This window comes from Centropristis striata, chromosome 11, assembly GCF_030273125.1.
Source record: "Centropristis striata isolate RG_2023a ecotype Rhode Island chromosome 11, C.striata_1.0, whole genome shotgun sequence".
NCBI classification, from domain to species: Eukaryota; Metazoa; Chordata; class Actinopteri; order Perciformes; family Serranidae; genus Centropristis; species Centropristis striata.
This window is the reverse complement of record NC_081527.1, coordinates 34,975,406-34,989,367: the sequence shown is the minus strand read 5'-3', so window position 1 is coordinate 34,989,367 and position 13,962 is coordinate 34,975,406. Positions and strand designations below refer to the sequence as shown.

Here is a 13,962-nt window from a genome sequence, read left to right as displayed (position 1 = left end):
TTAGTTATTGTTAGTGATAATAATAATAATAATAATAATAATAGTTCAGTGTTATTATTATTGTCATTGTTTTTATTTGTTACTATTATTATGATGATTATTATAATAATATATATATATTTTTATCAATTCAATTTGGGTTGGGAGTTTTATTTTACCCATTTTATCTTGGTTCCAATCTAGCTTATTTTAAAATTACTATTATATATTATTTTTTATTATATTTTATCGTTGCTAATTTTATTCTTATTTTCTGTTCTCCTTTAATTTAGCTGTTATGTTTATTGTATTTATTATGAAAGCTTTAAAATCAATACTATTGTTTTTAATATTTCATTGTAGTGTTGATATTTATTTATCTATTTATCTATTTATTTATTCATTATAATATAAATTCATTGTCATCTGTTTATTTTATAAAATGTATTTGTCCTTATATCTGGTTTATCTATGTAGTTTTAATTAATTTCTGCTTTTAAATCTATTTTATTAAATTTTAATCAGTTTGTATTGTGCACATGCATTGCATTGTGTCTTTTTTTAAATGTTTTTTTACAATGGACAATTTTTCTGTCTCAACGTCTTTTCAGCCATCTGTGCAGCATTTTGAACTGCACTAACCTGTATGAAAGCTGCTCTACATGTAAAGTTTGTAAATAGTTACACTGTTCCAACAACGAGGCAGGGCAGATTTGATGTACAGTACAGGCCAAAAGTTTGGACACACACCTTCTCATTCAATGCGTTTTTCTTTATTTTCATGACTATTTACATTGTAGATTCTCACTGAAGGCATCAAAACTATGAATGAACACACGTTTTATTTTGATTACAGTCTAAACATTTAGCCACTGATATACCAAGATACATATCCGGTATAGATAGCTATTCAGCATTGAAATACTAATATTTTAAAGTTAAGTAAATTAAAGTTTAAAAAATGCTTAATTTTAACCATTGTGTTTTCAAGGTTTGGAATATGCTTGAATTCAAATATACTCCTTAAAAAAGATTGATTTCTAAATGACAAAAAGAGCTAGAATAGAGCAAAATAACTGAATAAGGTGCCATTACCACTAAACTTTTGTCATGTAAATTTTATTCTGGGATAATTTGATTTATGAAAACTTTATTTTTTACAATTGGGTTTAAAGTAACAATTTAGATGAGATGATAAAGGCTTTGAGAGACCGGAGACTTTGGTTCAGGTACCTTAAAAGTGCTTGAAAAGAGCTGGAGGTTTACTATTAAAAAGATGTATTTATTTATATATATATATATATATATATACGGTACAGGCCAAAAGTTTGGACACACCTTCTCATTCAATGTGTTTCCTTTATTTTCATGACTATTTACATTGTAGATTCATCAAAACTATGAATGAACACATATGGAATTATGTACTTAGCAAAAAAGTGTGAAATAACTGAAAACATGTCTTGTATTTTAGATTCCTCAAAGTAACCACCCTTTGCTTACTAGAATATAAGACATGTTTTCAGTTATTTCACACTTTTTTGCTAAGTACATAATTCCATATGTGTTCATTAATAGTTTTGATGAATCTACAATGTAAATAGTCATGAAAATAAAGGAAACGCATTGAATGAGAAGGTGTGTCTAAACTTTTGGCCTGTACTGTACCTTAACGTCAGTTCAGTTACAAATGAATGTGTGATATTTTAGTTTACGACACCATGTCCAGTGAAGCAACAGCAACAGTTTCTCTCTGCATGAGAAGAAGAATCTTGTTCAACCTGAAGGAAAGTTCAACTGAACACTGTATCCATGGCTCATCTGTATTCCCTTCTCATCCTCAACTCCCCTGTCTATCACTCATCGCTGCTTGAGAGTCAGAGAGGCTCCTGGATTTCATCTCAGAGGGTGTCGGAGAAAGAAATTGAAAAGCAGGATGCATGAAGTCAGAGCCCACTTAACGACGAGAGGAAGCGGAGCGCGGCCTGCAGGACACCAGGGATTCAGCTCCAAGACGTGATATCTGTAAATGGATCGTGATCTCATCTCGTGTGAATATATTTCTGCAGGAGAGGGGGCGTGGTTTGAAAGTGCTGGGCATCATCAGAAAAAGGCCTCCTCACAAAATTAAAAAGTTTACCAGAGTTTAACACTTAACATTCACCATTTTTTTAGGTTTTGTAAAAAATAGTTCAAATAAATGCACATTACTGATGGAAATTATGTCATTACTCGAGTTATATCCTGTAAAAGTTCATGGAAGAGTTAATGGTTCACCTAATTAGCTTCAATCTCACATTTACACTGACATCAGTGTATAAAATGAGCTGCTGTGACCTCTAGGATAATTTCAGCCTCATGAAACTTTGCATCCACAAACTAGAGACCTAGAGCATTCAGAGGATGTACTTTCCTATGTACATTGACAATAAGGGGGTTTCTCAGCAGTTTACAGCAGCTATTCTCAACCTTGGGGTCGCGAGATGATTTCTGATGATTTCTTCATTTTGGAAGTCAGCTCTGTCTCCACTGTGTTAAAGTGTTCATGTGTTAATGTGTTTTAGTCATTTAATGTCTTTTTTGGTCATTTTCTGGGGTTTTTTTGGTCATTTTCTGTTTTTTTTTTGTAATTTTGTGTCTTTTTTTTGTAATTTTGTGTCTTTTTTTGGTAATTTTGTGTCTTTTTTTTGTCGTTTTGTGTCTTTTTTTGGTAATTTTGTGTCTTTTTTTAGTCATTTTGTGTCTTTTTTTGGTCAATTTGTGTCTTTTTTTGGTCATTTGTGTCTATTTTGGTCAATTTGTGTCTTTTTTTGGTCATTTTGTGTATTTATTTGGTCATTTTGTGTATTTTTTTTTGGTCATTTTGTGTCTTTTGTTGTTTTTTGATCATTTTGTGTATTTATTTGGTCATTTTGTGTATTTTTTTTTTTTGGTCATTTTGTGTCTTTTGTTGTTTTTTGATCATTTTGTGGTCAATTTGTGTCTTTTTTGGTGATTTTGTTTCCTTTTTATGGTCATTTTGTGTATTCTTTTAGTCATTTTGTGTCTTTTTTTGTTCATTTTGTTTCTTTTTTGGGTGATCTGAACTGTGCATGTGAGATTCTGTTCAGTGAGTGGGGGTCGCGGACAACATGCATGTTAAATTGGGGGTCGTGACTCAAAAAAGTTGAGAACTACTGGTTTACAGAACAGAAGTGCTCTTCATTCAGTCACAGAAAATAGTGTAGAATAGAGTTTTAGCCTAATTCGGCATCAAATGTACGTGATAAGTGGTATCAACCCTAAAATTTCTACAACAACTGATTAGACATAGTTGAACATGGAAAAAGACTTCAGAAAGCAAAAATGAATTATCAATTAATTAATTAAGTTTTTTATCCATTTTATCTAGTTTCACATCTAGCTTTTATCTTTTATTTCTTAAAGCTTTTAAATATTTTTAATTGCATTTTATTGTCACCTCTTAGGCTTGTTTTGCGTTTTTGTATCTATTTGATATAGTGTTTGGTGTAGCTTGTAGGTTTCATTTTTAGTTTAATTATTATAGCTTTTAAACCAATAATATTGTATTTTATTGTCGTCTTATTAATTTGTATTATGTTATTCGAATCTTCTTGAAACTAGCTAGTTTTTATTGCATTATTATAGCTTTGAAACAAACATTGTTGTGTTTAATTGTCATCGGTATATTCTTCATTCGTCTATTTTTCCATTTTATTTATCAAGCTTGTTTATGTCGGCTTTTAAATCTATTTTATTACATTTTCATCAGTATTTATTGTCTCACATGCATTGCAGTATCACCTATTTATTTCCATTCATTAAACTGCTTGTGCAGTATTTAAATGGACGAGGACTAGAAAAGAAAAAATAACCGCATATATATTAATTATTATAATTATATCTATTCCTTTGGTGGCATATTGCTGCATTTCTTGTCTCATTACTGCCCCCTGCAGGGGCAATAATGAGGGCTGTGCATCACATCTCCACAAGATAAACAAAACAAGGACTCAATCACAGAAAAGCTGCTGCACAGCACTGATGGATGTCTGAACCCCAACAGAATACATTTAACTTCTATAATTATTATCTTATTACAGATATTGTTGTGAGCATCTTTCAGTATAATTCACATTAAGGCATCTGTTGGAAATATTAAGGAAATTACAGCCTTTAAGCTAATATTGCATGTGTGGTTTAATTTGTTATCCTTTGATTAGGTTCCCTGAAGGTTTTTCAGTCAGGTATGCAGAGGAATAACGTTGTGTAACGCAGCTATTCTCAACCTTGGGGTCCCGACCCCAGTTGGGGTCGCGAGATGATTTCTGGGGGTCGCCAAATCATTTTGGAAGTCAGCTCTGTCTCCACTGTGTTAAAGTGTTCATGTGTTAATGTGTTTTAGTCTTTTTGGTCATTTTGTGTCTTTTTTAGTCATCTTGTGTCTTTTCTGGTCATTTTGTTTTCTTTTTTTGGTCAATTTGTGTCTTTTTTTGGTCATTTGTGTCTATTTTGGTCAATTTGTGTCTTTTTTTGGTCATTTTGTGTCTTTTTGATTATATTGTTGTTTTTTGATCATTTTGTGGTCAATTTGTGTCTTTTTTGGTCATTTTGTTTCCTTTTTATGGTCATTTTGTGTATTCTTTTAGTCATTTTGTGTCTTTTTTGTTCATTTTGTTTCTTTTTTGGGTGATCTGAACTGTGTGTGTGTGAGATTCTGTTCAGCGAGTGGGGGTCGCGGACAACATGCATGTTAAATTGGGGGTCGCGACTCAAAAAGGTTGAGAACTACTGGTGTAACGGACTAAAGCACATAGAGCAAGTAAGAGTCATGAGGAAATGACATAACCTTGTTATTCCCAACATATGACAAGCAGACAAATCATTTCCCACCATTATGTCTCTCTCACCCAACTAATTAGAATATTATAATTCTGTTGTTGTGTTTGTGCTTTAAAAGCTGCACAGAAGCTTTGAGGAAGCCGGTCTGAGTACACCAGGAAAGGGAGGTCACTTCCTGTCCGGTGTGGACCGGCAGGATGAGGGAACACCCTCAGAGAGAGAACATGCCTCGAATGCACACAGTGAGAATGTATGCTGCTCATACACTCTATTATACTGCAATTATTTATGCTGATTTTATTCATCTCTTGAATCAATAAACAGTGAAGTTATTCTGAGTTTGTGTAAAACGTCCTTAAAAAAGGATTTACTGATGAAAATGAAAGTGGCTGCAACCAGCGATGAACAACAATGTTTCAGACTTTAACAGGGTATATACAGAAATACTTACGTTGAATTTTAATACCTTTTTAATACCTTCACAGTATTTTTTAATACCAACACAACACTGATCTGCAACTGTAGCAGCAACTTTTTTGGTAACACTTTACAATAACCATCATTTATAAATGGTAAACAGATAGTTTATTAATGTTTAATCATCATTTATAAACGGTATATAGACCATTAGAATTTAGAATTTAGAAGAATGTTTAACTAACTAAATCATTTATAAATGACAAATAGATGGTATATTAATGTCAGTTTATAGTTACTTTACCATTAACAAAAAATTAAATTGTAATAAATAGTTAATTAATAGTTTTAGTTGCACTCAATGTAACATTTTTAACACCATATTAAGTATGTTAATGATTTTGAAATGTTTAATATACCTTTTAAGAAATTGGTTGAAAACATTTAAAGATTAAATATGTATAGCACTTTGTAAATGGTTAATGATTGGTTTATAAACCATCTATAAACATTACTTAGATGGTTATTGTAAAGTGTTACCACTTTTTTGACTTCAGTGTTGGGGTTAACCAATTATAAAGCTGTAACTGATTACTGTCTCTTTTTTTAAGTAAGTAAGTGTAGCAATGCTTACAAGTCAAATCAAGTACCTATATCACAGCTACTTGATACGTTATGCTTTAATGGCAGCACTGATCAATAAACAAGTATTTGCTATTTAACCCTAACAAGACAAAATGTGATTTCATTGTTATGTGTAGTGAGAGCACACACACCACTTCTCCACAGCTACACGCTATCATTCTTTCTCAATGAAGGGGCACGAAATGATGAAGGTTTAAAAAAGTTTAAAACAGGAAAGGCTAAATGAAAGGACTTCTGTAAAAAAATCAAAAGTAAAAGTGCTGAGTAAAAGGAGTAACAACTTTAATCACGATTTAAAGAGGTAACTTGCAACTTATTACAACTGTAACCACCGAACCAAGTGTTTCCTCTAGGATTGTTTTCAGCAGTGAGGGTTAAAGGTTATTTGTCCCCTGGATGGTGTGATGTGTTTATTACCTTTTAATAACCTTATTTTTGGCTAATTTCATATACTACCTTTCAATATCTTTTAAAACCCTGCGGAACCCTGTATAAGGTACTTATACTTTCCTTAAATATTTAAATTTCTGTTACTTCTACTCCACTACACTGCAGAGGGTACTACTCTTGTAGTCTTTGTGATTTTTCTCAGTCATCACAGGTCACTATGCATGCGTAATTCACTAAACCTTGATAATGTCTATCTCTATGCATTTATATTAATCAGGTAATATGATTTTGATACATTGATTGTGTTTGTGTGTTTATATTGATGTAGAAAACTATGATTACTTTAATTACATATATTCCATTTGCTTAAACTAATTAAGATTCTATAATCACAAAGAGGAAAAAGAGAGGAAGACAGTAACATTTCATTTTCAACAAGTATAATATTCAAATTATTCTAACAAAATGGTGACCCTTCTAACAGTATGTAGCCCAAAATAAGTCCCACTGTTACCAACTTCTTTTTCTGTACCAACTCCTGAGAGAAATATCTGTCTCTTTGGCTGCTAAATGCTCCACTGTGTTCACCAGCGAGCTGCTAGCTGTCTGTCTGTCTGTCTGTCTGTCTGTCTGTCTGTCTGTCTGCTGTGTGGTGCTGAGCAGGTTGTGTAATGTGGTTTTAGAGCTTTTTCACTAAAACCAGCAGCCTGTCGTGGCTTTAAGCTGCACTAAGAGAGCAGGAGAGTGAAAGAAACTGACAACAATAAGGCTGAGGGTGCTTTCCACCCCGCCTTGTTTAGATCAGTTGAATGGAGCCCTGCAGCGTTACCCCCTGTGGTGCAGTTAGTTTGGAAAGGTGTGAGCCAAACAGCTGGACCAAGACCCCAAACAAGATCTGGAGCTGTTTGTTTGGGGTGGGAACGAGATCCAACCAAAGACAAAATATATAGGCCTGTTTGTTTTGAGACATTTAAATGTAGAAATGCAAAATATTACACCTTGAGGTAAATTATCTTAATACTTCCTCCCCCACTGACCTGAAGCAGTGAACACCATGGAGGTCTGAACTCACCTGAGGCGCTCCTCCTCCTTCTTCCGCAGCCTCATGTCCCGCTGCACCACCTGCAGCACATGCTCCGCCTCGTGCTCCGTCAGCCCCGACAGATCTAACTTCCTGCCCATCGCTGACACACGACCGGCACCTCAGACCAATCAGCTTCTTGTTATCATCTAAAGAAAAGAAAATATTCATCAAGAAAAGTCGCCAATCAGAGCAGAAAATGTGAGAAAACGTTAAAAACCAGTGATGGAACGTCGTTTAGATGACGCTTTGTCTTCTAAAGCTGGAGAATTCTCAGAAAATATGCCATATCGTGACATATATTGTTAATGAGATTTGAAATTATCTACATTGGGATATAAGTTTTTGGCCACATTGCCCAGCCCTACTTATGAACATTAAAGCTGTACTCAAACTGTAATAGCATTTATGACTGAGTTCTATACACTACTCGTGAATTTATACCATCAAAAACACTATTTTTTTTATTTCCCCTATTTTACAAAAGGTTGCATAGTTCATCATCTTATACAACTTTTAAATCCATAACATTCTAATTCAACAAATCTCACTCCTAGAATTTGCACAAATTTGTTCTTTCACATAATTAATATAGAGGTATAGTGTAAAAAATAGGCTACATTAAATTATTCCAAGACACAAACACGAGGGTGTTCATAGTAAATTACCTTTCTTCTTCTTGACTAAAAAGAGATTGAGAACCTCGGAAATGATTAAACAACAAATAAAAATGTTTTTAAATGTTAAAAGCTCTAAACTTTATCTGTAAACGAGACATTATGGTGAAAATGATCACAATCCTGAAAGTTCCTTCAGAGTCCTGCAGACTAATTGGAAGCCGGCCTGCAGGTGAATAAAAATAAACTCACCTGTTGCACTTTAAACTTTGAGCTCATACTGCCTCTACATGCTCCCCGCTGATATTACAGAGTGCAGAACTGAGTCCATAAGCACTGAAAACTTTTTTTTTTTACGTCTTACAAGCCACTTACACAGTAAATCAGGAGTATTAACACCAAGCAGGATTTGGGTTTTCTGCATTAGCATTCCTGAGGAGGAAATCCCTCTCCGTCAGACATAAACTGGAGACAAAACTTCTTCTATGATTGAAGCTCAACATGACAGCAGATCAGCATGAATCCCTGCAGAGCTCAGCAGCAGAGGAGAGCTGCTGGAGATTCACAAAAACTGCTAATTTTGATATTAACAATGAGCTTTTTTTGCACAAATACAAAATAGTAAAGGATATTTTTCTCATTGCACACAACTTATAAGCAAATATTCTAAGAATTATGCTTTTTGTGCAGTCTCAACAAACAGTATAGGGTTAATTCAGCAACATTGGGACATGTCTTGTTTTCTCTCTTATGATTGAGTTATAAGAACTCAATTTGAACAAATAGCCCCAAAGTATGATACATTTCTGATATCCTCAAGGTGTCTTCTTTCTTTCTGTGAATAAATGAAGTGTGTTTTAAACAGCATGGCTCAACATTATGTTGTAGTTTGATTGGTTTAGGCCTTTTTTTCAACCCAAATGAAATATTTCAAGGAATATTTTAGTGATAACTGCTTTTTTATTTACCTAAAATAAATGTCTAATGTTACATAATGTTCTGTTTAAGCCAAATATGATGTGTTTTTCCTCTCTTTAGTGTAATGTGCCTTTGGTAATGTACTTCCACATAGCTAGGTCTCAGCACCAGTGGATTTGACTGACATTTTTCAAAAATAAAAGCACAATTCTGTTTTCATATGCTGTCTAAAATTAACCAGAATCACTACACAAATATTCGCTTTCAAGCATTTTTGTACCTATTGTTCTAAAAGAGTTACATACATCTGCATTGTACATCATGGTAAAATGTATGCTTACCTCGTATACTCTTCTATAATCATGTAACTCTTTTTATAAGCATGTCTTGTACTACTTAATATATATTAAAATCATGTTAATATACATTATAATCATGTTAGGATGAATGACTTCATGTTATTCTCTGTATAAATGCTGTAATGATGTAATTGTGTAATAATTGTTTGATTTAATGTGGATCCCAGGAAGAATAGTCTTCATCTCTATGAAGACTAATGGGGTTCAAAGGATACAATAAACAATAAACAATAAACATGGAATGAATTTAAACTCACCGATCTCTGAGTGTGTTGTCCCCTCTCGGTGAAACTGACCACCGGTTCACCGTCACGACACACAGAGGAGGAATAAAAGCAGTCCGTTTATTCCTAGGGAGGATTGTGCAAAAAAAACAAAAAACCTGTGGAATAAAAGTCGTAGAGGAGTTTTAAAGTGTGTTTCTTTGCTTGAGGAGAAGTTTCTCCGGTGCAGCGTGTCCCGGTCTGTGAGGATAAAGGCTGATCCGGTCTACTTCCACTGTTCCTCTGCTGTAGGAACCAGGCGACATGGAAGTGATGAAAGTTTGTGTAATCAACAAGTGAGAGGAAAATAATTACACGGCTTAAAGGCTGATTCTGTTCAGTTGTGCGGGGGATTTCTATTTGAGGTTTTTTCTTTGAATATTTGTTTTTAGTTAATTTTAGACCTACAACTTGGTTTCTAGCTGTCAGTTTATCACAAAACTGTAAAAATAAATAAATAATAATAATAATAACTGTAAAAACTGTGTAACACAAGCAGGCTTACAGGCCCAGCAAATGAGGACAAAATATCTACTGTTTGATGATAAATGCAACAGAGAGAAAGAGACGGTCCGGTGGTGGAGGAGTCTGACTGGAGGAGCAGCAGGTGATCAGGTGAAACTCTGAGGACAACTAGTGGACGGCTGGAGAATTACAGCTTGAAATGAGAGGAGGGACGTTATAATGTAAATACTATGGATTATTTAGATCTATTACTTATTAAGTAACTAACACCACACTGTAAAATTACTCCACTACAAGGAAAAAGTCATGCAATCAAAACTTTACTTAATTAAAATGACAAATTTAAAGATTAAAGATTAAAATGTGCTTAATGTATTAAAAGTAAAAGTACTCGTTATGCAGAATGACCCCACTCATATTGTTTAAGATAAGATAAAATAAGATAAGATAAGATAAGATAGGATAGAACTTTATTAATCCCAAAGGAAATTCTTGTTCCAGATTGCTTCAAGTTACAACAACAGTTACAAAAACAATCACAATATAGGATAATATACGAAAAACAATGAACAAAATAGGTAACAATATATCATATACATATAAAAATAACAACAGAAAAATAGAAAATAATGTGTCAAAGAAGTAAAGTGTGTCGAGTGCAGATGACATAGCAGGATGTAATAAACATAATTTGCACATGATAATGACCATAATATCCGTGGTGGTTGAAAATGGTATTACACAGGTTTAATAAATTATTATTGGATTATTATTATAAATGCATTTATGTAAGCAGCATTTTACTGTTAAATGTACTTAGTTAATTCCACAACTGGTACCTATTAAATGAAAGAACATTGTGTGAAACTGCAGCTTTTTTTTTTTTTTAAATCAAATTTAAAATCTTTTCACTGATCATAAACAAAATAATCTAAACCTGATATTAAGCCAGCTGGTCTGAATGAATAAATTTATGAAGACTTATTGACAAAACAGAATAATAATAATACACATACTAATACAAACTATTTGAAAGCAGTGCACCCTATGACTTCTCTCTACATGTGCATCTGATTTTCCAAATTACCAAAAGAATTTCATACAGGAAAGAAACATCCAGTGTTTATGTTTTCTGGTACTGGGCGGTGCAGCTCAACCACTGAGACAAAGCAGAACCAGAGGAGGAAGCATTTTTTTTTTTTTTTTTTAAAGAAAAGAAAGAAAAAGAAACAATGAGCTGCTGCCAAACCTCAACGGATTCAAACGGTAATCTCCAACAGTCCCTGTGGTTTTATCTGTGGTGAGGTTATTAATAATTTGGTTGTGAAATTAAACGGTAAAGACACCACGGGTCCACGCTTTTTAGTTGCATAGGATACGTGATGACTATTTTTTATATTTAAAGCAACTATAGGGGGTTTTAATGTGTTATGAAACCACTTAATTTAACTTTAATTTAACATTGATGCCTCTATTTGTCCCACATAAGCAAGATGATTGGCTATTTCTTTATATTTATTCTTAAGGGTTGTCAGGTTTGATTTCTTGCAAAATCAGATGAAATTATTTACAGCAGGCCGGGACGTTACCATCGACTGATTTAGATTGAATAAACAAAGCTGCAGAAACATACTTTCACAAGAAGATGGCAGTGTAATGTATGGCTGTAGGCTGATCCATCAGTAAAGAACAGAAGAAGATTGCAAGAGAGAGAGAAAAAAAACAAAAAGAGGTTACTAATCAGACAATTTAGGCCACTCACGAGAGACAATGAAGAGAAGTCTTCAGGAATTGGATTAAATTGAGCAATTTATAATTGCTGTTTCATGTCAGATCGGAAACAGCTGATCAGTCATGTGAGTTTAATGTTTGCTACAGAAAAAATGTTTCCATCTACTGTTTAGAGCATTTACTTTTTTTTTCCGAAAAAGACATGTGGGATTTTAATTTTATTTATAAAATGTATTGAGATACATGGTTTTACATCAATATATGAATTCACGTTGGTCGCTACAACAAAGTTTACTTTGTTTAACTGTCATATTGTATAATACAGTCATTCATCTTACAAAATCTCACAAATTTGAACATGGTATTGTCAGTGTAAAAAAGAGAAAAAAGTTGCTACTTAATGTATTTATAGTTGCCAGAAACTTACAATGCCAACAATTTTTACTGGTGAATGTGTTGTATTTACGATGGTTCATTGCAACTGAAAATGAAACACTCCCACCTTTGTCCACAGGGGTCGCCAAAGTCAACACAAGATAAAAGTTTTGTATATTTATTACAAATGTATTTATTTATTTATTTATTATAAATATTTATTTCTGCAGATTTTTGTCCACATAGCTATCTTTTTCATGTCTTAACTAAAACCTTATATGTCACCAAGAGGTTGCTTTTGTTGCAGGTTTTCTCATTTATCTGCCTTCACATATCCTGTAGTGATTTATTGTTACAACATTTCTGCTTTGGTCTCATTGTAAACATATTCTTTCATGTTTAAAGTACATAAACTGTTGCCTCAATAAACTCAAACAAATGATTTTGGTTGTGACTTTCTGTCTCCTGTCACTTTCTCTCTCTGAGTCATCCTTTTTCTCAGAAGTGTGTAACAGCAACAAGACTGGACTGATTCCCGACTGTCTGGCAGGGTTAGGACAGTAAGACTGGTTTCTGAACTGATGATAATTTTGGGTGTATTCACATTATAGTCATGAGTCAAATCCTGTAACAACTATAATCCTGTAATATGGTAACATTTACAAGTCATTTTAGCTTTGATTGAATCAGATTTTTGGTACTCTTGCCAAGGTAGGTTTCACAGAAGATTTAGAAGAAGAGGAGTATTTTAAAGTTTAAAAGAATGGGTTTTATATTGTGCAACAAATTGATTTATATGTGTTTAGTGAAACTAAGATACCACAAACTGGTAAAAAAAAAAAAAAGAGAAAAAGTATAGTATAGTATAGTATAGTAATAGTTTTGATTTATTGAAGTGATGTTGCATGAGTTACTTTGGAGAACCAGGCAGGAGTATGTACAGTAAATGCCACTTTATGTAAATGTGACAAGAAATAATATGCTACGTAGTAAGTTAGTAAGTTAGTAAGTAACAAAAGTTATTATCGTCAACATGGACTGCTCCTTTTTCAGTAGGTAAGTTCATATTAATGTGGTGGAAGTGGAGCTGCCTTCAACTATTCCATACATTGCTATCTTCTTAATGCCCCCTTTTCCTACAATATTACACATGATTAATTTGGGGATTTAATTTGGCATTAAGAAAATAATAAAATTTGAATCTGTAAAGAAATGAAACTAACAAGTAAAGTAGGTAAAGTAAGTAAATTCAGTTTAATGGAGGGAAAGGTAATGTTTGCTTCTGAAATGTAAATGTAAATCAGTGTGATTGTATGTTCCAGAATTCCCTTGTAAATTCACTTTTTATTGTTTTTTGTTTTTTTAAATGTGACAACAAGAACCACATGCACAATGGAGAATACCAGAATTCCCTCCAGTTAAAGAGAAATCTTTGGACATTTCTTAGTCTTTATATATTATGTGTGTGTGTGTGTGTGTGTGTGTGTGTGTGTGTGTGTGTGTGTGTTGTTATACCTTCAGAGTCAAAGTCAACTCTACTTCTGTCAGACTTTGAATGCAAAATGGACATAAATCTAAACTAAAACATGTCTTTCTGCTGTTTTTCCCTTGTGCATGTTCATGCACGCTCGTTTTGTTCTTTGTCATGAAGACATCTTTACGTTGAGCACATAACGCATTTTCTTTAATAACTTCCCGCCCACGTGTGCTGCGCGGGTGTTGAATCAAACGAACCCTCCTCCTCTGCACACAGCACGTAGTCAAGCAAAAGCTTTCAGCTTTCATGGTGCGAACACACGGGATAGATCAGAAAGGTGCATAAACACAGTGAGTATCTCTTCTATATTTCGTGCATTTCGTAACTTTTATCTGTAAGATTA

General features: G+C 33.4%; 1 protein-coding gene across 1 annotated transcript in view; it reads right to left on the bottom strand.

Annotated features, from left to right (window-relative positions):
* Positions 1-9,622, bottom strand: part of myripa (myosin VIIA and Rab interacting protein a) — a 44,143-nt gene extending 34,521 nt beyond the window's left edge. Inside the window, exons 1-2 of the mRNA XM_059345306.1 lie at positions 9,506-9,622; positions 7,346-7,503 (exon numbers count right to left, since the gene is read on the bottom strand). Of these exons, the coding sequence (XP_059201289.1) occupies positions 7,346-7,455 (110 nt within the window). The 5' untranslated portion in view covers positions 7,456-7,503; positions 9,506-9,622. The remainder of the gene's footprint in view (positions 1-7,345; positions 7,504-9,505) is intronic.
* Between the last annotated feature and the right edge of the window lie 4,340 nt (positions 9,623-13,962).